Source organism: Thamnophis elegans, chromosome 13 (assembly GCF_009769535.1).
Source record: "Thamnophis elegans isolate rThaEle1 chromosome 13, rThaEle1.pri, whole genome shotgun sequence".
NCBI classification, from domain to species: Eukaryota; Metazoa; Chordata; class Lepidosauria; order Squamata; family Colubridae; genus Thamnophis; species Thamnophis elegans.
The window spans coordinates 26,690,154-26,714,674 of NC_045553.1; the positions used below are offsets into that span (position 1 = coordinate 26,690,154).

The 24,521-nt window shown below is 43.1% G+C and overlaps 1 protein-coding gene across 3 annotated transcripts in view; it reads left to right on the forward strand.

The window, feature by feature from the left end:
* Window positions 1-24,313, forward strand: part of LETM2 (leucine zipper and EF-hand containing transmembrane protein 2) — a 31,184-nt gene extending 6,871 nt beyond the window's left edge. For all 3 annotated transcript variants that reach the window (XM_032229815.1, XM_032229813.1, XM_032229814.1), the window contains 8 exons: window positions 1,976-2,119; window positions 7,525-7,662; window positions 9,590-9,793; window positions 15,333-15,452; window positions 18,219-18,329; window positions 19,694-19,792; window positions 20,746-20,820; window positions 23,358-24,313. In XM_032229815.1, the coding sequence (XP_032085706.1) occupies window positions 1,976-2,119; window positions 7,525-7,662; window positions 9,590-9,793; window positions 15,333-15,452; window positions 18,219-18,329; window positions 19,694-19,792; window positions 20,746-20,820; window positions 23,358-23,408 (942 nt within the window). In that variant the 3' untranslated portion in view covers window positions 23,409-24,313. The remainder of the gene's footprint in view (window positions 1-1,975; window positions 2,120-7,524; window positions 7,663-9,589; window positions 9,794-15,332; window positions 15,453-18,218; window positions 18,330-19,693; window positions 19,793-20,745; window positions 20,821-23,357) is intronic.
* The last annotated feature ends 208 nt before the right edge of the window (window positions 24,314-24,521 follow it).

Here is a 24,521-nt window from a genome sequence, read left to right on the forward strand (position 1 = left end):
ACCGGCAGTCCTCAAATTGCAGTCAAAGTTATAATGGACACCATTCTACTGACAATCTGGTTTTGAAGTTCTTATGTCATCCTCTCTTCCAGTCATATCACCACATTTTGCCCATTCGGCAACTCATATTTACAACTAATTGCATTGGCCCGCAATCATGTGACTGCAATTTATGATGGTTTTTGCTGGAGATTGACATTTATTTCTTGTCTCGGGCCAAACCCACTCCATAGAGGACAGGGAGTTCACTTACCAACTGTGGTGTTCGCTTAATGACTGCTGAGAAAAATATCACAAAATCACGTCCAGTTACATGGCATCTTGCTTTATAGCTTTCACGACTTACGACCAGAATCTGGAAGAAGTCACGGGAGCTCCCTCCGTTACGCGGCACTAGGGATTGAAACTGCCGAACTTGCTGATCAACAAGCTCAGCGTCTTAGCCACTGAGCCACCACGTCCCTTGAGCCACTGCGTTACCAACACCCCTATCAACAAATAAAAAGCCACACACAACCAGGCACCACATAAATACTACGCATAGAATAACCCAAAACAAACACTCCTCTAGAGAGGTGTTCTCAGAGGATGGGCTCCAGCACCAGTCCGAAAGCTCGGAGAATGAAACCTCTGGTCCCGGTAACAGACCCAGATTGGATCCTGCAACATTGCCCTGGGACACACATATATTTGCCTTCCCCCCCAAAGGTTCGGTTGCACATAATGGTAAGACCTGCATCCTGAACCCACCTTCTCATGCAAAGCAGAAAAGTTGTTGGCTAAAACGGCTTTGACTTATTTCTTAAAAACAAGCAGGGATGCGGCCAGCATTTCTGCAGATAAAATGTTGGCACCCTGAAATTAATTTGACAAAGTGCTTTCTTGGAGCAGGATATCTCCCTGGTCTTTTTAGTGGAAAGGAGAGAGATTCAGGGAGGGTCATAAGCCAATATTTGGTTTACTCGGTTTTGGTGTCAGCCTTCCAAATATCATCCAGAATTAAATCAGAGTCCAAGGCAGAACTTTCCTCAAAGTTCCAATTTATTAAGAAAGACATATTGGTACATCTGTGGGAAACCTGAATCTGAAAGCTTCCCGGGGTTCCCACCCAGTTGAAAGTTCATGATCTTGTCCCCACACCCACAAGTCCATCGCATGGTCTTCCATTGCCACACTGGCATCTCCGCCCATCCACTTCCGGTCAGGTGCAGAGGTGACCTTGGGCTTCTGGAAAGGAATGTTTTATTTTGACAACAACACATTCTACAATTCTACTCCTTACTATTCCCCCTCCCAATTACCCCACTAATAAAACAGCCTAGTAAAATAATAGAGTCTGTGGCAGGCCAAAGATCCTAAAAAGAATATGACTGCAGGCCTGACATTTGGTTTGAGTAATGTTCCATGATTCCAGTATCGTGGCTTATTGAAACATATTTACGATTACCCATGTCTTAGGGCAGCGATGGTTAACCTTTTTGGTGCCAATTGCCCAAGGTGTATGCGTGTGCATGCAAAAAACACGCGGGTGTGCCCCAAGCACTCCGCGCATGCACCCCGATCCCCCCCCCCCCGTTTTGGCTTCCAGGTTGGTGCAGGAGGCTTATCAGGCCCAAAATGAGGTGCGGGAAGTGGGGGCTTGCAATCTCCGCAGTTTCTCCCCAGCGCGCCCAGGCTCTCTCCTCCATTCCTGCCACAGAAGAGGCACCTGCGGAGATCGGGGAAGGCACAGGGAGCAGGAATGCAGGAGAAAGCTAGGGCGTGCTGAGGAAAAACTACGGAGATTGGTGAAGACCCCGTGCATGCGCGGCAGAGACCCAAAGACCAGCTGGCCGACGGGAGGCGCGCACGCACAGTGGAGCTGGGCTTGGGCGACGGTGGAAATGCCCACAGAGAGGGCTCTGTGTGCCACCTGTGGACCTGAGGGCAATGTGTGAACAACTTCATGTTTTGGCTTGTGTTTCTTTTTCTGCAGCTGATGAGAACATCAGCGGATCTTTTCCGGCTGGTTCCTTTCTTGGTGTTCATCATCGTACCTTTCATGGAATTCCTGTTACCTGTATTTCTTAAACTCTTTCCCGAGATGTTGCCTTCAACCTTTGAAACGCAATCGAAAAAGGTCAGTTTGTCAATATTTTTGGGGGAAAAAAAACACCTCGATGTTTGTATGCCTATGTCTTTGGAACCCTTTGCCTCCAGCACAATATAAATCTACCCGGCTAGAAAAATTAATCTCCGCAAGAAGTGGAGGAGGACAAGAACCTAGGATGACGTTTGTTCAAATCCTCACCAAGATACAAAGCTCTTGAATAAGTTTGATGGAATTTTTCTCCTGCTCAGACGGAGAGGATACAAGGCACATCATAATGCACCCTCCTCCCGCAGGCGGCAGGGCAGAAGCGTGAAATGAAAGGACTAATAAAATAGGCATTATGGGCTAGCATGGTCAAGAGACTAGCATGCGGGACTTCCTGGGGGCGTGGCCTGTTGCCGAGGAGGGCTCCACCGAGCTCCTCAGAGATCTGGTTTGTATATCTAAATAAGATCATAGATAGCACCCCTTTTTGGCTAAGAAAGGGGCAGGGAGGATAGCTCCGTAGGCTAGGGTCTATTCGTAAGCCACAGGCTTTTTCTTTTTTTGGCTGTGGAAAGAGATTAGATCCAGCCGAAGCGGAGCTTTTATCTCCAGCCATTTCTTCTCAGCTGCCTTTTTTTTTTTTTTGGCAGCCCCAGACAGGCTAGCCCCCCCCAGGACAAAACAAAGTTTTTTCAAGCTAGAATTGATACGGGAGGGTACCACCCCTGTGAGATTTATGCTTTTATTACTATCTTAAATACCAGCACCATTCGTCTTAGAGACTTCTTTGTCTAAATAGACCTCAAAATGGCGATTTCTCTCCGTGGATGATTACTGGATGTACTTAGCCGGGTTTATCTTCCTGCAGACCGCTCCTTAACAAAATAAACTCTTCTTCTTTGGAAATAGAGGGGAGCGAAGCGCTGCTTACTTGTTTATTTATTATGGCACCCAGATCAAAGAAGCGTCTTGCTACAAATGTGTCTAAAGAATTTAAAGAATTTTTTCTGGAAACACAGCCTTTGTCTCCTACGCCCTCTACTGGAGAATTTTTAACACAGGAATATCTCTTTAAAATGTTTAATGCCTTTAAGCAAGAAATTAAGGAATTTGTATTGGAACTTTATGATGATCTAAAATCTAAAGTTAATCAAATGAAGGCGAATACGTTTGCAGCCGTGTCTGCCCTGTCAGATTACTCTGCTGAAATAGAGAACAAATTGGAAAGTCTGGAGAAGGCTAATTTTAATTTGACTACCAATATTCAAATTTTACAACAAAAAATTAGAGATAACGAAGAACAGCTTATGATGATAAATTTTAATAGGAAGGCATTTGCAATAAGAGTCAGAGGATTCCGTGAAAAGGAGCAAGAGAATTTGAAACAGACCTTTGCTGAAGCCTTCAGCCATGTGCTGGGAAGCCCGGGACTTAACTTTGATTGGCAGATTCGGAAAATCTATCGCCAGAACTCATTGATAGCGGAACAGCGACAGCTCCCGAGGGACATAATTATACATTTCTCTACAAAAGAATCTAGAAATGCGATTGTGCAAAAGTTTCATAATAACAGTTTCCGAGTTGACGGCCAGGACCTGATTGTTTTCAAAGATATTCCTCTTCAGATGCTGAAGGCAAGAAGGGACTACACCTTTTTAACTAAGGAGCTTAGGAGTCAACAGATTCGATACAGATGGGAGGCCCCTGCCGGTATCACGGTTACATTTGAGAATCAAAGATTTCGTCTTAACTCTGTTTCGGAGGCTCAAGATTTCTATTGTAGGATTCTGAAGGCGGGACTTCCTGACGCGCTTGGAAGAGAGGAGAGACAAGCGGAAGGAGAAGGCAAGCGGCTGGCCATGTGGCTGCAAGATGGAGGGGGTAGCCCCTCCTCCCTCGGAGAAGCAGAAAAACGGAGATCGAGAATTTAGACACTTCAAAATGCTTGCTAAAGTTGAGGACTGAATGGGGGTTTGAGACCTCTCTCCGGTAGAAAAAGCGGACTAATTTTTATCAGAAGGGAAAGCTGGGTGAAACTACTTTGAGCTAGATTCTAAATTAACGTTAGCATAAATTTGATAGTGGTAAACATCAGGCAAGCAAGGGATGAGGGTAAAATTTACGTTGTTTAAAGCTTATTAGAATAGAAAGCCGGTTGGGATTATCTTAAGATAAATGTAAAAAGAATGCGGAATGATTTATGTTGTTTAAACTTTGTTAGATGGGACTATTTTAAAATAGAAGGTTAACTGACTCTTGCTGAAAGTATTATTTGAATATGATCCATGCTATTTAACTTTTATTTGAAGGGAAAGTTGGTTGAAATCGCTCTGAGTTACATTTTAAACAAATGCTAGTATAAATTTGATAGTGGTAAATATCAGACAAGTAAGGGATGAGGGTAAAATGCATGTGGAATGAACTACGTTATTTGTGGTAAACATCAGACAAGCAAGGGATGAGGGTAAAATTTACGTTGTTTAAAGCTTATTAGAACAGAAAGCCGCTTGGGATTATCTCAAGATAAGTGTAAAAAGAATGCGGAATGATTTATGTTGTTTAAACTTTGTTAGAAGGGACTACCTTAAAATAGAAGGTTAACTGACTCTTGCTGAAAGTATTATTTGAATATGTGGAATGATCCATGCTACTTAAATCGCTCTGAGTTATATTTTAAACAAATGCTAGTATAAATTTGATAGTGGTAAATATCAGACAAGTGAGGGATGAGGGTAAAATGCATGTGGAATGAACTAAGTTATTTAAATCCTATTAGAAGAGGAAGTCGGTTGGAATTATCTTAAGATAGAAATTGATTCCTGTGTAAAGTAATATCTGATCTACGCTGCTTAACTTTACTAAGAAGGGGAAGTTTGGTTAGATTATTTTGAATTACTGTTTGAAAAGGGGGTAAAGAAAGATCATTTACGCTGTTTAAATTTTACTAGAAGGGAAAGTTTGATTACTTGTCTGTAAAGTTATATTTGAATATATGGCATGAACCACGTTGCTTAAATTTTATTGGAAGGGATCATGAGGTTTAGGAAGAGGAACGGGAGAATCTACAGAAGGTTGGGGTAAATAGCAAAGAAGTAAGAGACGAGAATAAAATATAGATAGAATGATTTATACTATTTAAGCATAGATAAAGATGGGGGGCTGAGATCAACGCAAAGAGTGGTTTCTTTTTTTTTCTTTTTTTTCTTTTTTCTCTTTTCTCTTTTATTTTCTCCTTTTTTTTTTCCTCTGCTTTTTTTTTTCTTTTGATATATTACTTTTATTTTTTAATCCATATGTATACAAGATATTTTAGACAGAAGGTAGTGCCAGGTGTGGGCCCTGGGAAGTCGGGAGGATTAGGGATGGGGATTTGTGGGGGGTGGGGTGGGGGGGGTGTTAACATAGTCTTAATAAGAACAAGAATGTATTTATATACGGTGGTTCTTTTTTTTTTTTTCCTTTTTTTTTTTTTTTTTTTTCCTTGGTTCATTTTACTTTTATCAGATCAAACAACACTCGAATAAAGGCATACACCAAGGAGGGAGGTAGAGGGAAAGAAGAGGGAGGAGTAAGGAAGGAGTAAGGGGAATGTAAGGAGGGTGTCCTGGGAGTAAGGGGAGAAGGAAGGTTTGAGGGGAAAGGGAAGTAGGAGGGGAGTGTTAGAGGGAGAAAGGAAAGTTGGAGGGGGTAGATGGGGTGTATGGAGGATGGAAGGGTTAGGTGGGGTTGTGAATGATGAGTTGTGTTTCCTTTTTACTTGTTCGTTTTATTCCCTTTTTCTTTTTTTTCTTTTTTTATAGTAAATACCCTGTATATAAATGATTGCAAATGGAATGTGAAAAATGAATAAAATATATTTAAAGAGACTAGCATGCAACAGAATTATCTTGCTCTGCCATTTGTAAAGATTTGCCTGAGACATTCTTCTCTCTTCTCATTTTTCCTACTACTTTCTCCTATTGGTATCTTATGATTTATCACTTCTTTATGATTTACGAGGGGCTGCCACAAAGAAGAGGGGGTGGGGAGGAGGTCAACCTGTTCTCCAAAGCGTCCAGAGGGCAGGACAAGAAATAATGGATGGAAACTAATCCAAGAGAGAAGCAATTTGGGTAATTGAAGAGAGAAGCAACCTGGAATTAAGGAGAAACTTCCTGACAGTGAGGACAATTAACCAGTGGGCGAGCTTGTCTCCAGAAATTGTGGGCGCACCATCACTGGAGGTTTTTAAGAAGAGACTGGACAGCCACTTGTCTGAAATAGCACCCAATTTTGTTGTGTTTATTTTGTACAATGACAATAAAGGTTATACTATACTAAATGGTATAGGGTCTCCTGCTTGAACAGAGGGCTGGACTAGAAGACCCTGAAGATCCCTTCCAGCTCATTCCATTCCATATTGGTTCTGTTCTGTTCTACTCTACTCTACTCTACACTACTCTACTCTACTCTATTCTGATTTATGATCTATGATTTATCACTTGTGTAAATGTTGTTGGTATGTACACTGAGAGCTTGTGCATGGGAGACAAATTCCTTGTGTGTCCAATCACACTTGGCCAATAAAAAAATCTCTTTTTTATTCTCTCTTCCTATTCTATTCTAAAATCCCAGAGATAATTTAGAATTAGAATGTACCACAATGGCATATGCTGTACCCTCCAGAAGAGCTAGGAAGTGTATGACAACACTGGCATATGCAGGTAATCCTCAACTTACAACCATTCCTTTAGTGACCATTCAAAGTTACAACAGAACTGGACAAAGTGGCTTATGGCCGTTTTTCACGCTTACAACTGTTGCAGCCTCCCTGTAATCACGTAATCAAAATGGATACGCTTGGCAACTGGCATGTACTTATGACGGTTTTGGTGTCTCCAGGGGTGATGGCATCCCCTTTTGCAAACTTCTGACAAGCCAAGTCAACGGAGAAGCCTGATTCGCTTAACAACCGTGTTACCAAACTCACAACTGCAGTGATTCACTTGACAACTGGCAAGAAAGGTTTGTAAAATGGGGCAGAAGTCACTTAACTGTCTTGCTTAGCAACAGAAATTTTGGTTGTAAGTTGAGGACTACTTGTACTGTTGCAAAGATGACTGGAAAGAGTTTTAAACGTCTTTAAAGCTTTTGGGAGGGGGTAATATAAAAATATACATTGCCTTGAAGCTATACTGTTTGCGTCTGTCTATGGAGGGGTTTGAAGTGCAGAATAGGTAGCAGTATATATTAAAAAACCATTGTTGGCTCTTTGGCTCTTCCTTTATCTTTTTTGATACTTTTCTCTCTCTCTCTCCCTTTAGATTGTCCTTCCCCCCCCCCCTTCATTCCCAGCAAAGTGGTCCAATGAAAAGAAAATAGAGCTTTCCTTTTGCCAAGAGCAGCAAAGTAGCTCATTTGCTCTGTGAGAGAATCCCTTAACCTTTCTCATTATTCTTTGCACCAAGGAAGAAAAGCAGAGGAAGAAGCTGAGTGCGAAGTTGGAGCTAGCCAAATTCTTGCAGGAGACAATCACAGAGTTGGCCCGAAGAAACAAAGCCAGCACAGGGGCAGCTACCCAGCTGTTCTCTTCCTATGTTCAGAAGGTAAGCGTCCCTCAGTGCATAGAAAAGCTGGAGTCCTGGAGTTTTATGCTTCGTTGAAAAATTGTTGATAAGCTTCAAAAGTCTCTCATAAGACGGAACTGTTTACCGTATTTTTTTGTATAAGATGCACTTTCCCCCCTCCCCAAAAAGAGGGTGAAAATCTGGGTGCATCATACATTGAATACAACATTTTTGGCCTCCCAAAACCCTGTCCCATGCATCCCGTTTTTCGCAAAAATGGACGCGCAGAGGGCTTGGGAGGCCTGCAGAGTGCTACTGGGAGCTAGGGAGGGCAAAAACAAGCTAAAAATGGGCCCGTTTTTCACAAAATCCAAGCTGTTTTTGCCCTCCCAAGCCCCCCAGAAGCACTTTGCAGGCCTTCCAGACTTTCTGCACACCCCGTTTTTTGCAAAAAAAATGAACTGTTTTTGCTCATTTTGTGCCCTCCCCAGTCCCCAGGAGCACTTTACAGGCCTCTCAAACTCTCTGCATGCCCCTTTTTCTCAAAAAAACAAAGCGTGCAGAGGGTTTGGGAGGCCTGCAGAGTGCAAAAACGTTTTTTTTTAAAAAAAAAAATTTACCTCTTCAAAATCTTGGTGCATCTTGTAGTCTGAAAAATACGGTAAATGAAAACCGTTCAACCTTGGCAACTCTAAGACTTTTTGGACTTGAACTCTCAGAACTCCCCAGCCAGCATGCAGCCCACGTGTCTTAAAGTTCCCAAGGTTGTACACCCCTGAATTATATAAACAAACATTTGAAACATCAAAAATAACCCTCTTAAGAGTTTGATGCAGCCTCAATCAACACATTGCTTCTGAAGAAGCTTCTTGGATGAGAAGCGAAACTTCTTCAAAGAAAAAAACCAGTTGCCTCTTGAAAAAGCACCTTTGGGGCAACCACGACCTGGATGACTGAGAATCTCCATAGACATTTGTTCAAACGGCAGATGGGCTTCCTTGCTTTTTTTTTTCCTTTGAAAATGTTTCGCTTCTCATCCAAGAAGCTCCTTCAGTTCTGAAGAACATTTTCAAAGGAAAAAAAAACCAAGAAAGTCCAGTTGTCTTTTGAACAATACCTTTGGGACAATCTATAAGCTTATGGCTGAAGGGAAGTGTTATGCGGTTTTAATTCTATTTTGATGTTAGAAGTATTATTGTAAGTTTGTCTCCTGTAATTTCATACCACTCTGAGGCTTCTAATGATTTTAACAGAATGCATTTATTAGAAACGGCTTCTTCGTTTAAGACAGCTCTCTTGTCCAATTTTCTGAACAAGAATGAATAATTACAGTAGATCCAAATAATGAAAATATATTTCTTGCTGCCAACAGCCTTAGATTTTCTACAACTGTAATAAAACCAAGAAAATGAAAAAATATTGAAAAACATTGTCAAAAATTAAAAGGGGAAAAATATGAAATATTAAAAGACTGCCAAATATGTATCATTAAAATCAGTGGCGGACAAGAAAAATTTTGCTCGCTGTATTGAGGTAAAAAAGGTTGTACCAAACTTTTCTTTTTGCGAGGGAAAAGTCTTTAATTTGGGCGCCCTTATTATTATAAAGAAAACTAGTGATGGGTTTGGGGAGACCTAATTCAGGAGTGAACGACACTGAGCTTGTCGATCAGAAAGGTTGGCGGTTCGAATCCCTAGCACGGAGTGAGCTCCCGTTACTTCTCCCAGCTTCAGCCAACCTAACAGTTCAAAAGCACGTGAAAATGCAAGTAGAAAAATAGGAACCACCTTTAGTGGGAAGGTAAGAGTGTTCCGTGCGCCTTCGGCATTGAGCCATGCGGCCACATATCCACAGAGACGTCTTCGGACAGCGCTGGCTCTTCGGCGTTGAAACGGAAATGAGCACCTTCCCTGCGAGGGGAACCTTTATCTTTAATTCTGGAGTCCTCATTTATTGTCATGTGTAGGTTCGACATAGCGGCCAACAACCCAGCACCCAGGAAATTGTGAAGTTTTCCAAACTGTTTGAGGATGAGCTGACGCTGGAACACTTGGAGCGGTCCCAGCTGGTCATCCTTTGCAAACTGCTGGAGTTACAGCCCATTGGCACCAACAACCTCCTCCGCTTCCAGCTTTTAATGAAGCTCAGATCCATCAAGGTTGACGACGAGGTAAGGAGATGCCTCCGCCTTTCGCCAAGAGTTTGGGAAAATTGCTCCTTCAGTATTGAATTATTGAATGTGCTTGTAACTGTTCTCAGCGAGTTTAAGAATCTTTCCTCATGTTAACCCATGATAACTGGTAGGTTAGTCCAAGAAACCATGATTGGCCCGGAGCCCCCTGATCAGTGCAGAATTGAACCAGGGTCTCTAGCTCTAGTGCCAAGTTTGAAAACCTTTGTGTCCAAATACTGAAAATTAATACTTTAACTACAGATGGATATTGCAGTTGTAGGTTGAGATCTGCAGACAGTTCTTGCTCTGTCCTAGGCTTCCCAAGAGCATGAAGCAAACTCTTGGTCCCGACAAAAGCCCTTTTATTAATTTACTATGAATTCTGCTCATTCACACCTAGCAAAGTCTTTCAAGGGAGGATTTACGGTCACAGACCTTATCTGGCTTGGAATAGCTGCCAGGCTGATCTCTGCAAAACTTGGCAAGGAGTCTTGGAGAGTCACCAACCAATTAAGGGAACTAATTGTCTCCTGCAAACTCCACTCCTCTTTTGCTCCTCTTTTGTTTCCTCTGGGAGGGGCCATTCATCATTCATCTGTGGCCTTACTCCAAGGCAACCCCTTAGCTGTTCCCTTCATCTGGCAACTCTGCGCATGCGCACACTGGGAACAGGCTATAGCTGTTTGTCTGCCTCACTGATGTCTGACTCTGAAAGCAGCTGATAACTGTCAGACGGCTCTGGCCCCCTCTCTGCCTCTGACACAAAGCTCTTATCAGAGCCTTCCCCAGGCTCCAGGACTGGCCCATGTTCCTCCTCAACCTTCTCACTGTCTGAATCTGCTACCAGCCCCGCTGGCGGCCCACAACAGTTATTTGAGATAGGAATGATATAACAAGGCAGGAATACCCAATCCCCAGGCTGGAGCCTTCACACGTGAGCATGAATGCCCCCCAGTCGCGCAGGTGGAGCTGAACGCATGCTCCGGGCTATGGGCCGTTTGGATCCAGGACGCCCAAGTGGTGGGTGAGCGCATGCGTTCAGCTCCACCTGCGCGACTGGGGGGCATTCATGCTCACGTGTGAAGCTCCATTTGTGTGACCAAAGGGCACCCCTGCTGCTCACACAGAACCATCCTCTCTCTCTCTCTCTCTTCCTCTCTCTCTCTCTCTCTCTCTCTCTCTCACACACACACACACACACACACACACACACACACACACACACATACGGCCTGGCCACCAAGCCAGAAAGATTGGGGATTGCTGGATTAAGGTCTTTAAGGCGTTGATTACTGATGCTTTGGAAAGAGACCATGAAGATCATCTGGTCTGACTTTCTGTAAGTGCAAGAAAAAAACCAAATAAACCCTCCATGAGTCCAACTTCTTCTGAGATAGCCTCTCAAGTCTAGTGAGAACTTGACCGCAAATGGGGAAAAAAATTACTATCTCCATTGTGTTGGAAATGTGGAAGAAAGGACGGCACATTCTACCATATTTGGTGGTCCTGTACTGAGGCCACGAAATATTGGAAAAGGATTAAAAAATGGTTAAAAGAGGTTACCGGGGCAAACATTGAATGGAGACCTGAGAACCTGTTACTAAGCATCAAACCAGATAACATAAGCAGTTCAATATGGCATTTGAGCCTGCATATAATTGTGGCCGCAAGAATAACCTATGCACAATTTTGGAAATCCACCACTATACCGCCGGAAGATGCATTAATTAAAAAGATCTACGAATGCGCAGAAATGGACAGAATGACGGGTTGGCTGAGGGACAAAGGAGAAACAGAACATTATCTTAGCTGGAACCTATGGTATATGTGGGCGACTAGGAGAACAGCAGGGACTTAAAATGGGGAAAGTTAACATAGGTACTGTAATAGATCCCTGAATCTTGCAATGAGAAGATGTGGCTTAGTGATCTAATAATGAGGAAAGAAAGAAAAACTGGGCTGTGAATGACTGTCACCGTGGGGGGGGAGGGGGGGTTGTATGTCTAAAACGGCATCTGTATCTGTATGTTTTATGTATGATTTGTCTTGCTTATGTCGTTGTATTTATGTCGTTGTATTGTTTTTTTTTCTGTTTTTTAAAGGTAATAATGTTTAATAAAAATTATATCTTAAAAAAAAAAAAGTCTAGTGAGAACTTGACCGCAAATGGGGGAAAAAATTACTCTGGTTTGTCTGCACCACATATCAGTAAATTGATTAGTATTCTCATCTTTCACAAAGAGTCCATTTGTAACAACAAATTTCAACTTTGTTTCAACTCCTACCCTCAAAATAATGCTATAGAACACGCACACTAAGACAACTAGACACAAGAACAGGTTTTTCCCGAATGCCATTACTCTGCTAAACAAATCATTCCCTCCCCACTGTCAAACCATCCACTAAGGCTGCATTACTATTACTATTAGTCTTCTCATAGCTCCTCTCACCCATCTCCTCCCACTTATGACTGCAGGACTGTAACTTTGTTGCTTGTGTCCTTGCAATTTATATTGATATTGATTGTTTCCTGATTGCTTATTTGTACCCTATGACTATCATTAAGTGTTGTACCCAGTGGTGTACATCCATTCCCTCCTCACTCCAGGGGAAGGATACTGCAAAATCTCCATGTCCACCCCACTCTGGGGCCAGCCAGAGGTAGTATTTACCACTTCTCCGAACTACTCAAAATTTCCGCTATCAGTTCTCCAGAACCTGTCAGAACCTGCTGAATTTCAACCCTGGTTGCACCTTATGATTCTTGATGAATGTATATTTTCTTTTTATGTACACTGAGAGCTTATGCACCAAAGACAAATTCCTTGTGTGCCCAATCACACAGTCAGTAAAGAATTCTATTCTATTCTAATATGTATGTATGTATGTATGTATGTATGTATGTATGTATACATACATACATACATACATACACACACACACATACATACACACACACACATATATACATATATACATACATATATATATATACATACATATATATATACATACATATATAGCAATAGCAGTAGACTTATATACCGCTTCATAGGCCTTTCAGGCCTCTCTAAGCGGTTTACAGAGAGTCAGCATATTGCCCCCAACAATCTGGGTCCTCATTTTACCCACCTCGGAAGGATGGAAGGCTGAGTCAACCCTGAGCCGGTGAGATTTGAACCGCTGAACTGCTGATCTAGCAGTAGCCTGCAGTGCTGCATTTAACCACTGCGCCACCTTGGCTCAGTGTATATATATATACACATACATATATATACATATATATATATACACATACATACATACATATACACATACACACACACACACACACACACACACACACACACACACACACACACACACACACACACACACATATATATATATATATATATATATATATATATATATATATATATAAAATCTTAAACTGAAAAGGCCTCTGCCTTTAAAAAATCGATCTTCGGTCCTAAACTGAAAACAATGCAGTTGCTGAGATTTCTTCGATCTTATTCCATTCCTGTTCAAAAATATTGTTAAAGAAAACTCCACGAAAACCCCATTTTCACTTGTAGTTGGGCGCCAAGATCATAAGCCATCTTCTCTGGTTCTAGAATTCAGTGGTGCTAATTGCAAGAAGGGGACATGAAAAGTACTAAATGGGAAATTTGCTTAACAGATGATACAAAGAAATAAGGTGGGAGAAAGAAGTTTTAATATCAAGGCAGATATCGCAAGAGGAAAAATTAAGGCTTTCAAGCTAATTAATTAGCCTTTCTAAGGATTCTCTGAGATTGATTTAGTATTGTTAAGATGAATCAGCCAGCAAATTTTGATTGCGTTTCCTCCCTTGTCATCTATGACCATCAATTGCGGTTTATAAATTTTCATTAATTTATTTAATGGGCTTATCTTGAGATGATTGAAACTAGGCTCATAAAAACTAGGCTCATAACTAAGCAGGATGTTGTTAATCCGTTACCTGCCTTTTAACCAGTTGATTGCCTACAACACGTACTGGACCAAAATATCAGCATGTGTGGCTACAGATATGCAGATTTAAAGAAGCAAAGCTATGTTTTAAAATCTTCGTTCTTAAAAAGAAAGCTATCTTTAAATTCTGGGCAAGCTGGCCAAAAGAATGAGGTTGGCTAAATTTTGCATGTTATTGGCAAGAACAGGTTATTTTGTCATTAGTTGTGAAGTGGTGTCCGACCCATCGTGACCCCATGGACAATGTTCCTCCAGGCCTTCCTGTCCTCTACCATCCTCTGTAGTCCATTTAAGCTCATGCCTACTGCTTCAGTGACTCCATCCAGCCACCTCATTCTCTGTCATCTCCTTCTTCTTTTTCCTTCCATCGTTCCCAGCATTAGGCTCTTCTCCAGTAAGTCCTTCCTTCTCCTTTGATGGCCAAAGTATTTGAGTTTCCTCTTCAGGATCTGGCCTTCTAAAGAGCAGTCAGGGTTGATCTCTTTTAGGAGTGACCGGTTGGATCGCCTTGCAGTCCAAGGGACTCGCAGGAGTCTTCTCCGGCACCAGAGTTCAAAGGCCTCTGTTCTTTGGTGTTCAGCCTTCCTTATGGTCCAACTTTCACAGACATCCATTGCAACTGGGAAAACCATAGCCTTGACTATACGTACCTTTGTTGGCAGGGTGATGTCTGCTTTTTAGTCTGCTGTCTAGATTTGCCATTGCTTTCCCCCCTAAGACCAATTTCTTGGCTGCGGTCCCCATCTGCCGTGATCTTGTAGCCCAGGAAAATAAAATGTGTCACTACCTCCATTTCTTCCCCATCTATTTGCCAGGAATTGAGAGGGTTGGATGCCATGATCTTAGTTTTGTTAACGTTGAGTTTCATGCCAACTTTGGCACTCTCCTTCTTCACGAGGCTCTTTAGTTCCTTTTCACTTTCTGCCAGGTTATTTAGTTTCCCTTCTAAAATGGCAGTAGCCTGGGAGGAGCCTTGATTTTGATACATGATCTACGTGATAGCACTAGCAATAGCATTTAGACGTATATACCGCTTTACAGTGCTTTACAGCCCTCTCCAAGCCTATTAACAGAGTCAGCCTATTGCCTCCAATCTGGGCCCTCATTTTACTGACCTCAGAAGGATGGAAGACTGAGCCAACCTTGACAGAATCGAACTCCATTGACAGTGAGCAGAATTAGACTGCAATACTGCATTCTAACTACTGCGGCACCAGGAAGGAGAAGGAGAAAGGGAATAAGAGAAAGGAAGAGAAGAAGGGAGGAATAGCAACAGCACTTAGATTTATATAGCGCTTCACAGTGATTTTACAACTCTCTTTAAGTGGTTTGCAGAGTCAGCCTCTTGGCCCCAACAATCTAGGATCTCATTTTACCCACCTCGGAAGGCTGAGTCAACCTTGAACCTGGTGAGATTTGAACTGTCAAATTGCACTCAGCCGGCAATCAGCAGAAAGAACCTGCCGTACTGCACTCTGACTACTGCGCCACCATGGCTCCTAACCATATGATGCTAATTCTTGCTCTTTCTTGCCTGTAGATGATAGCCAAGGAAGGCGTTAATGGCTTGAGCGTGTCTGAGCTCCAGAGTGCATGCAGAGCAAGAGGAATGAGGTCGTTGGGCCTTACAGAGGACCAGCTCAAAGAGCAACTGAACCAGGTACGTTAGGAATGAGGGAGGGAAGGGAACTGAGTCCAAGAAGAATATCCAAAGGTATCTGGCTGCTTCATTCTCTTGTCTGAATGTCACAGGTGATCCTTCCCTCCGAGCATCTGTTTGGGATGTTAGAATGGGCCAGGCCAACCTTTTTATTTTTTGCAAAAGGCCCATGTGGTATTTTAACACAACCTCTACCGACCTCTGTTACTGTCCCAAGTATTTGAAATCTGTTGCTAAATTTTGAAACAAGATATATATTTTAAGTTATTATGCTGGAGTTGGGGGATTTTAAAGCTAGAAATAAGAATGGTTTGCCTCCTGGAAGCCTCTTGCTCCCATCCCCAGCCTTAAAGGTAAAGGTAAAGGTTCTCCTCGCACATATGTGCTAGTCATTCCCGACTCTAGGGGGCGGTGCTCATCTCCGTTTCAAAACCGAAGAGCCAGCGCTGTCCAAAGACATCTCCGTGGCCATGTGGCCGGCATGACTAAATGCTGACGGCACACGGAATGCTGTTACCTTCCCACCACAGGTGTCCCTATTTTCCTGCTTGCATTTTTACCTGCTTTCGAACTCCTAGGTTGGCAGAAGCTGGGATGAGTAATGGGAGTAACCACTGAACTGCTGACTTTTCTGATCGACAAGCTCAGCATCTTAGCCACCATTTCTGCTTTACCGATAGGTAATAACTTCTTATTCCAAACCAACATCTGCAAAAATGGGAGATGTTCACTGATTCTCAAGAGCATCACATTGGAAAAGGTTGCTATAAAAGATGGCAGGTCTAGGATATTATCCAAGATGGAACTTATTTTATCAGTGGAAAAAAGGGGTGAAGAGTAAGAATGGAATCTGTATTGCTAAGCAAATAAAATACCCAGACAATATGATGTTTATAAAGCACTAAGGAATGTAATTGATACAAAATTAATAATACAGTATGGTATAGCCTTGTATGCAGCAAAATTGGCTTTAGCCTCACTGGTGCAATCCATGACAAAAAATACAAACAACATAAATAGCATAAAGAATAATCCCTATGCAAGTCATTATGGGAAAAGAAAAAGAAAAACTAGGCATACGTTTCCGCATGTGCGTGGAGTGATTGTGGTTGTGTTTAAGAGTCTGACAGCCCAAGGATAGAAACTGTTTTTAAATCTATTTGTCCAGCTGGCTATGCGTCAATGTCTTCTGCCCGATGGTAGAAGTGCAAAGAGACACTGACCAGGGTGTGAATCATCCCTAAGTATCTTCCTTACTCTGCTAAAGCAGCGAGACCTGGCAAATTAAAAAAAAATTTTTTTTAAGAGAGATGGCAAGTCTAAATTTGAGGCCAGCTCTTTAGTTGGCTGATTGGTTCAGAACGGGATTAGAAAGTATTTCAATTTAATTTTACAGACCTAAGCAGTTGTTCCAGCTGAGCTAAGGACCCAAATGGAGCAGATGGGAATGAGGGACTGCTTAAGTAGGCGTCCTTAGTGGCGCTCAGCAGGTTCTGAAAGCAGCTCCTTAGGATGGAGGGCTGGGCTGCAGGAAGCTACCTTTCCATTCTGAGCCGTTAAAATCTCAAAGAGGGTAGCTCAGGCTTGGCAGCCAGAAGCTTTAGAGTCAGATATGGTCTCGCTACACATGGAAGCCAATTCAATCTTTCAACAAGGGTATGTTGGTATCTTCCGGGTTTTAACTCCTTTAGCATACTTTATGGTTGGAGTTCTTGCAACCTAAAAGGTAAAGGTAGAAGTTTTCCCTGTCCAGTCATGTCCGTCTCTAGAGGGTGGGACTCATTTCTGAATCCTAGCCAAGGGAGCCAGCTGTCAGGGTTCTGACAAATGCCCTAATTAAATCATGAGCCTCGAGCCAGGCTTCAAAAGAAATCCAGTTATTTATTAGGAGCTTCATGTCCGCACGTTCCCAAGTGAGGCCAGCTCTGACCCCACATAATTTACAGCCCCAATCATGACCCTCTTCCCACCCCCTCCCAGGGTGTGTCATCAATCACATTTGCTAACGAGGCAATTTCACAGGGTAGAGAGTCACTCCCCTCCGGGCTGCTGTAAGTAACCCTGGGATACATCATTGAGAAAGCTAAGTCTGGAATGCGCATCTGTCTTTTGCTGCCATTCCGTTTCATCAGTTTCCCATCCCCCCTTTCCTAGGCAACTTGAGAGCAGGCCAGGGATGCTTTGCGAGTTGACATTTGGGTCCCCTCACTTTCAGCATTATCTGAAGACATTTACATGGCCATGTAGCCAGCACGACTATAGACCCAGATGCACAGAACACTCTTACTTTCCCACCGGAGTGGTACCTATTTATCTACTTGTATACTTTTGAACTTCTAAGTGGATAGGAGGCGAGGCAAGTGATGGGAGCTCACCCCATTGAGTAGCACTCGGGTCTCGAACCCAAGCTGACAATCTCAGCATCTTTAACCACTGAGCCATCGCGCCTCCTTGCAATTTATAACCCACCAATTTCAATCTGGGAAGACTCCATTCACCTTGATTGTTTTGTTTCCAAAGCACCTTTGGGAAGGACCATGAGAACAAAACATAATCTACTTTCCAATTTCAGTGTGTCAGGAATTTTCTGGTCTCGCAGGGTGGTCAGAGAGCCAAATTGGTGCAAAATATAAAGGAAGATTCTTGCTAGAGCAAAATGAGGGGTTTCCCCCCCCAATCCTCTTATGTTAAAGCTTCAGATTTGCAAAAGTTTAATTTCCCAGAAAATTGCTGTGAACAATTTTTCTCCTCGTCCCTGCTGTACAGTGGCTGGATTTGAATCTCAAGGAAAAAGTCCCTCCTTCTTTGCTGCTGCTTTCTCGTGCCTTGTACTTGACAGACGTGAGTCCCAAACCGATGATGGTGAACAACACTAAGGTGAGCAGGTTTTGTAGCAATGACTGTCAAACAAACTTGGTCTGTTTCCTGACGGGAAAGCAAGACTAGGAAGGAAGGGTTAGCAGCTTCTCCTTGCTTGGCCTCAGAGGAGCTGGGTGCTGCAGTGGTTAGAATGCAGCATTGCAGGCGGACTCTGCCCACTGCCAGGAGTTCGATTCTGACCAATTCAAGGTCCACTCATCCTTCCATCCTTCCAAGGTGGGTAAAATGATGACCCAGATTGATGGGGGCAAGAGGCTGACTCTGTAAACTGCTTAGAGGGGGCTGTAAAGCACTGGGAAGCGGTGTATAAGTCTAAGTACTATTGTTTGGCATCTTCCAGATGTGCTTATTGTAGTCAGATGGAGGGTACATTCACTGCACTGCAATGCGTTTCAGAAGAAAAGGGGGAGGGAAATCTGTTAGAGTAACAGATTTCCTTCCTTTACTTTAAACCAGCAGTATATTTCAACCAACCTACTTACATGTAGTACAACAGTACAACAAATCCCATGAGGCTTTTATGTTACCATCAGCATGGCGGAAGGTAAATCCAGAAATTTATCCCCCATAAAAGGCTTTGCGCCCTTGGGCTGTGATGACGAACCTTGAGCAGGCAGAGCCCTCTCTGTGGGCACATGAGCCGTTGCCCCTGCTCAGCTTCAACGGGTCTCTACCGCATATGCAGAGGGGGGGCACATGCAGGAGATGTGCGGGGAGGCAGGGGAGGTGCCCCTCCAGCCCATTTTTGGTGCCCAAAACGGGGTGTGGGGTAGTTGTGTGGGGGGTGTGGGAGTATGGGGGGGACACACACAGGCGTGTGCAGGAGAGCGGGGCACGTGTGTGTGTGTGTGATTCCCCAAAGGTTATCCATCACTGTCTTTGGGGGCAAAAGGGGGATATGGAATCATAGGCTCAGGTTTTGCTCTATTGTAACTTTAACTGAGATAATCGTCGTCAGTTACTGATACCTTTTTGAAAACCCTTTTCTTGAGGCTAAAAGAATTCTTGTTCTTGCTAAATGTTTAATTGCAGTATCTGCAATTTGAGCTTTGTTGATAACTTAAGTAGACTAAAGAAAATCACAATGCTTTCTAACCACATATGTGTTATATTTTGCTTTTAGAATAGAATAACAGAGGGAAGGGAGCTTGGAGGTCTTCTAGACCAACCCCCTGCTTAGGCAGCGAACCCTATACCACAGTGTTTCTCAACCTTGGCAACTTGAAGTCCGGACATCTTCAAGTTGCCAAGGTTGAGAAACACTGCTATACCACTTCAGACAAATGGTTCTCCAACATTGTCTTTAAAACTTTTGTGTTATCTAGGTGTGTCTTAACCCAGGCCTTTCATTTGTTCTTTAGCCTCTGAAGAGTGAGGATGCCGAAATGGATGATGATGATGATGAAGTAGAAGAACAGGAGACCTTGTTGGATTCTGCCCCCAAAGTGCAGGAAAGGAAGGTGAGAATTGGGGTGTATGTTTTCAGCTGTGCCTATTTTGGAGTTCTTGGTGTTCTCTGAGCTTGGTTGTTTGCTTGGAGACATTTCATTACCCATCTAAGTAGCATCATCAGTTCTAGAGAATGTGGTGTTTGTTCCCTATTTATAATAGCTTACCCTGTCAGTGTTGGTGGGGGTGTGATCCTTGATTGGCAGGGTCTAAGAGCCAAGAAAAACACATCACACTGCTTCTCAGTTTCATTGTTGTCCCTCACCTGTAGACAGAAATCTTGCCAGACTAAAACAACTATTTGCATCACCCTGGGAACAGTTAGGGAGGAGCCGTCTTAACCCTCTTTCTCCCAACCGTACTTTCCATGCTTCATTGACTCTTTGCCCTCCTGAACGCAGCCCCTCCCTCCAGGGAATCCAGACTACATTTCACTTCGATTATGGTATTGTTTTCTGCTTGATAGTTTGTCTCCTTCGTAGTTTCCTTAAAAGATATTGTTTTCTGCTTGATTGTTTGTCTGGTGTTATTCCCTGCTTATCTGGGTGTTGGTAGATGTAGAGGATATGTTCTCGTCTTTTGGTTTCCTCCTCAGCTTTTGTCTCTTTTGAAGGGTGTATAAATGTAGTTTATCTCTATGTTTCTGCTATGGAAGAATGTGGTCCAGCAAGAATTAGCTCATATCCCATAATTCTTCTACCAAATCCAGATTGTAATAGAAATTAATAGCCAAGTTCTGAGGGGTCCTTGCTGCTCTCTTTTGTCTTTGAAGACACTTCAAAGTGCTATTGGTACCACATGATAGCCAAGCTCTTTCTGATAGCAGAGGAAAGTTGATAGCATCCTTACTCTTAAGAATGTGGGAATTTGGAGTATGGAATAATTCTGTCAGTTGGTTCTGATTCTGGAATAGCATTCTATGGAGTTTGGTTGACTTCATTTCCTCTTTCTCTCTTCTTTGAAGAATGAAGAATTTATATTGCCTCCAAAAGACAAATTACCAGTTTCTGAAATGTCAGTCAAGCCTCCTGTGGGAGAGGTGAGTTTTACTTTTGGACTCATAGTGTGCAAAAACAAAAACCTGGCAAAAGGTCCATGGGTGGGGAGAATCTACATCCCTTTCTACCTACTCGAATGCCTTTTGGTCTGGAGAGCAAGCAAATGCCGCTGTGTTGCATTCTGTAATAGAACATTCATTTAGTGGCCAAGTGGAAGTGACTTGTGATGGTTTTCACACGTCCACTGCAGCATCCCCATGGTCACGTGACCAGAATCCAGGTGCTTGGCAAGTGGCATGTATTTATGACCGTTGCAGTGTCCTGGGTTCATGTGATCACCATGTGTTCTGACGGATACCCTGTTTAACTCATGAACCTCAAGCCAAGTTTCAAAAGAAATCCAGTTATTTATTAGGAGCAACATGTCGGCATGAAACCCAAATGAAGCCAGCTCTGATCCCACGTAATTTACGGCTCAACTGGGACCCTGTTTTCCGTCTCCTCCCAGGGTGTGTCATAAATCACATTCTCCAACAAAACACTTTCGAGGGCTGTAAAAACATGCCTCTCAGGTTGGCTCTGATAACCTGAGATCCAACCTTGAGAAAGGTACGCGTGGAATGTACTTCTGATCGTGGCTGCTGAGCTGCTAGTTCTCCCCCCTCCTGCCAATGGCAACTCGAGAGCAGGCCAGGAATGCTTTATGAGTTGACAACTGCTTTCTGACCAGCAAAATCAGTGCGGGAAGCCAGATTTATTTAACAACTGAATGATTCACTTAACAATTGTGGCAGTGAAGGTCGTACAGTGGGACACAACTCACTTAACCATCTTGCTTAGCCACAGAAATTTTGGGCGCAGTTGTGGCCGTAAGTCGAGGACAACCTGTACAGTGGCCTTGTCGAGTGAGGTGCCCTAAGTGACAAGATAGCGCAAGAAAGTGAAACTTTTATGCTTCAAGAGCTGACGCACTTGCCCCATAAGTGTGTGTGAACCTTCGCACTTTGTTAACCCCTTTTGTTTTTTAACAGCAAGAGACAAATCTGAACTCTGCTGCTAGAAATGTGGAAACGCTTGTAGTGCAGTAATGCCAAGTGTGAATCATTTTCTGCTCCTATTATAAAGTTCTCCTTTGCTCAGAACAGGGGTCAGCAACCTGCGGCTCTGGAGCCGCATGTGGCTCCTTCATCCCTCTGCTGTGGCTCCCTGTCGCTGGTCGGCAACTCAATTTTGAGAGGAGCTTCCAGTTGGAGGGGGAAGCACGGCGCACCAGGAGGAGACTGGTTTTCTGGTTGGCTCCACAATTGATAGGGCTTTCGTTTAGGACAGGTAGAGGAAAACGGATGCTGCGCTAGGAGGAGACTCTATGGTATTGGAGCCGGACTTCCAGTCAGCTCCAGAATTGGACCGGGGGTGCGGGGGAGGCTTCCAGTTAGGACCTTTGTGGCTCTTTTGAGTGTTTCAGGTTGCCTGGGTTAGAAGGACATAAAGATCCTACTAGATCTGAAGCCTATCTTGTCCATATCCTGTTTCCAATTCAGGTTCCAGTAAAAAGGGGGCAGGATGGCTCAGTGGTTAAAGACACTGAGCTTGTCAGCCAGAGAGCTGACAAGCCCAGGTTCGAGATCTGAGCTTCACGCTACGAGGTGAGCTCCCATTACTTGCCTCAGCTCCCGCCCATCTAGCAGTTCGGAAGCATGTGAATGCGAGTAGATTAATAGGTACCACTTCGATGGGAAAGCTCCTTGCGCCTTTGGCGTATATAGCCATGTTGGCCACATGACCCACAGTAGTGTCTTCAGACAATGCTGGCTCCCTTGGCCAAGAAACAGAGAGGAGCATCTAGAGCCAGATACAACTGATTTTAAAAGGAAGATGTGAGGCAGCCTAAGTTGTTGGCATACCGAAACTTGTGACCATGAACATTACCGTATTTTTCGGACTATAAGACGCACCATAATTTTGAAGAGGTAAATTTTTTAAAAACGTTTTTGTACTGTACATGCCACCAAAAGCCTCTGCACATCCATTTTTGCAAAGGGAGCGGGGTTTCAGTAGGCCAAAAATGCTGTATTCAGTGTATAAGATGCACCCAGATTTTCACCTTCTTTTGAGTGGGGGGAAAAGTGCGGCTTATATTTCGAAAAATACGGTATTTGGAAGACTTCCTTACTCTTGTTTCCCCTAAATTTCCTCATGGTTTTAGTATTAGTACTGTGGGAGGGATTGCTACTTAATGACTACTCCCCCTAAGACTGGTTCATGCCAATAATTGTTAGTACACAGGAAATAGCAGTAGCACTTAGGCTGATATACCTTGTCAGTAGGCCTTGAGCAGCAACACTGGTGCAATGTGCCACATGGCTTCTGGCCGCAACCGCAAAGGTGGTCCTAAGGTAAGCAGATAAGACATCCCCCGAATATAAGATCCGGTGCTTATTTGGGGGCTGAAAACAAAATTAAGACCAGGTCTTATTTTCGGGGAAACACAGGTACATATGAAAAAAATTAAAAGGCAATAATTGTCTCCTTTTACCTTCGTTACTCATATTTCCTCATTGTTCCTTCCTTTTAAAAGACTAAAATAGAAGCATCCCGGAGCACCAAAGCAAGTGCAAACGGCGTCTAACCGCTTTCCCACAAAAGAACTGGACCCTCAGGGAGAACACACACACAAACGCTACCCTTGCAACTTGCAAAATGTCGGCAGCTTTCATCGTCCATCTCCTTCGCAGACCCAGCCCTGCAAATTCCGTTTCTCCAGACTCGATGGCCGTCTATCTCAACCAGGCGAAAAACTCACTTTGTATCCCAGGGCGAAGATTTGCATTCGTGAGACATCCGTCTAACTTATTTTGTTTTGTAAATATGTACATAATCCCACAGACTAGACCAGTTGTAAACTTAATGCAAAACGGTTCCCGCGTAGGGTGTGTCATTCCTTAAAACTTCTTTTGTGATTAATTTAAATTTTGTAAGAAGGGGACTCCTTGGTACCCTGAGCCTTTTTTGCTATGAGAAATTGTAAGGAGTTGGGTTTCCCTCCCCTCAGCTGTCAAGGCCTGAATTGATTTACGGCCCGGTTCTTAAAAAAATCTTATTTTAAAAGTAGGTCACGGAAATAGCCCTTTCCAATTGATCTTGCATAAAAATTGCACTCCCTTCTCAAACTCAAACGAGAAGAATGGAAGATGGACATCATTTTCCTCTTACTATACGCAAATAAAATGGAAACCCTCCATGGCCCATCTGGTTTCCTCCTGTCACACGTATACAGCATTATTACTGATTGGTGAAAAGACTGCACACTCCAGTGTGTTTTCCTGTTGTTTCAAAAGGAGCAAATGTTACACAAAACACACAGAGTTGGGACCATAAACTTATTTAAATAGAGTAACGAGCAATTAAAGTATGGATTTAAGTTATCTACAACTCGCTCAGGCAGACGCTGTCAATTAATTAATTTATTAATCCGATTATTTGTAATTGTATTGTCTTTGTTAATTAAATTGTGGATGTTGAATTAACCTGTAACCAGTGTCTGTCTGAATTGGGATTCTAAAAAGAAGATTGTGGAAGATTACAAAAATGTCTGCAGTTTTTCTGCCAGGTTTGCCTTAAACACATGTTTAAGATACTATGACAAAAAAGGGACAATCTTACCGTCCTTTGCTAATGCTCTGCATAATATTAGCAGCGAGGCAGCTTCTAGCTAAGAAATAAGTGACTTGAGGATTGCATT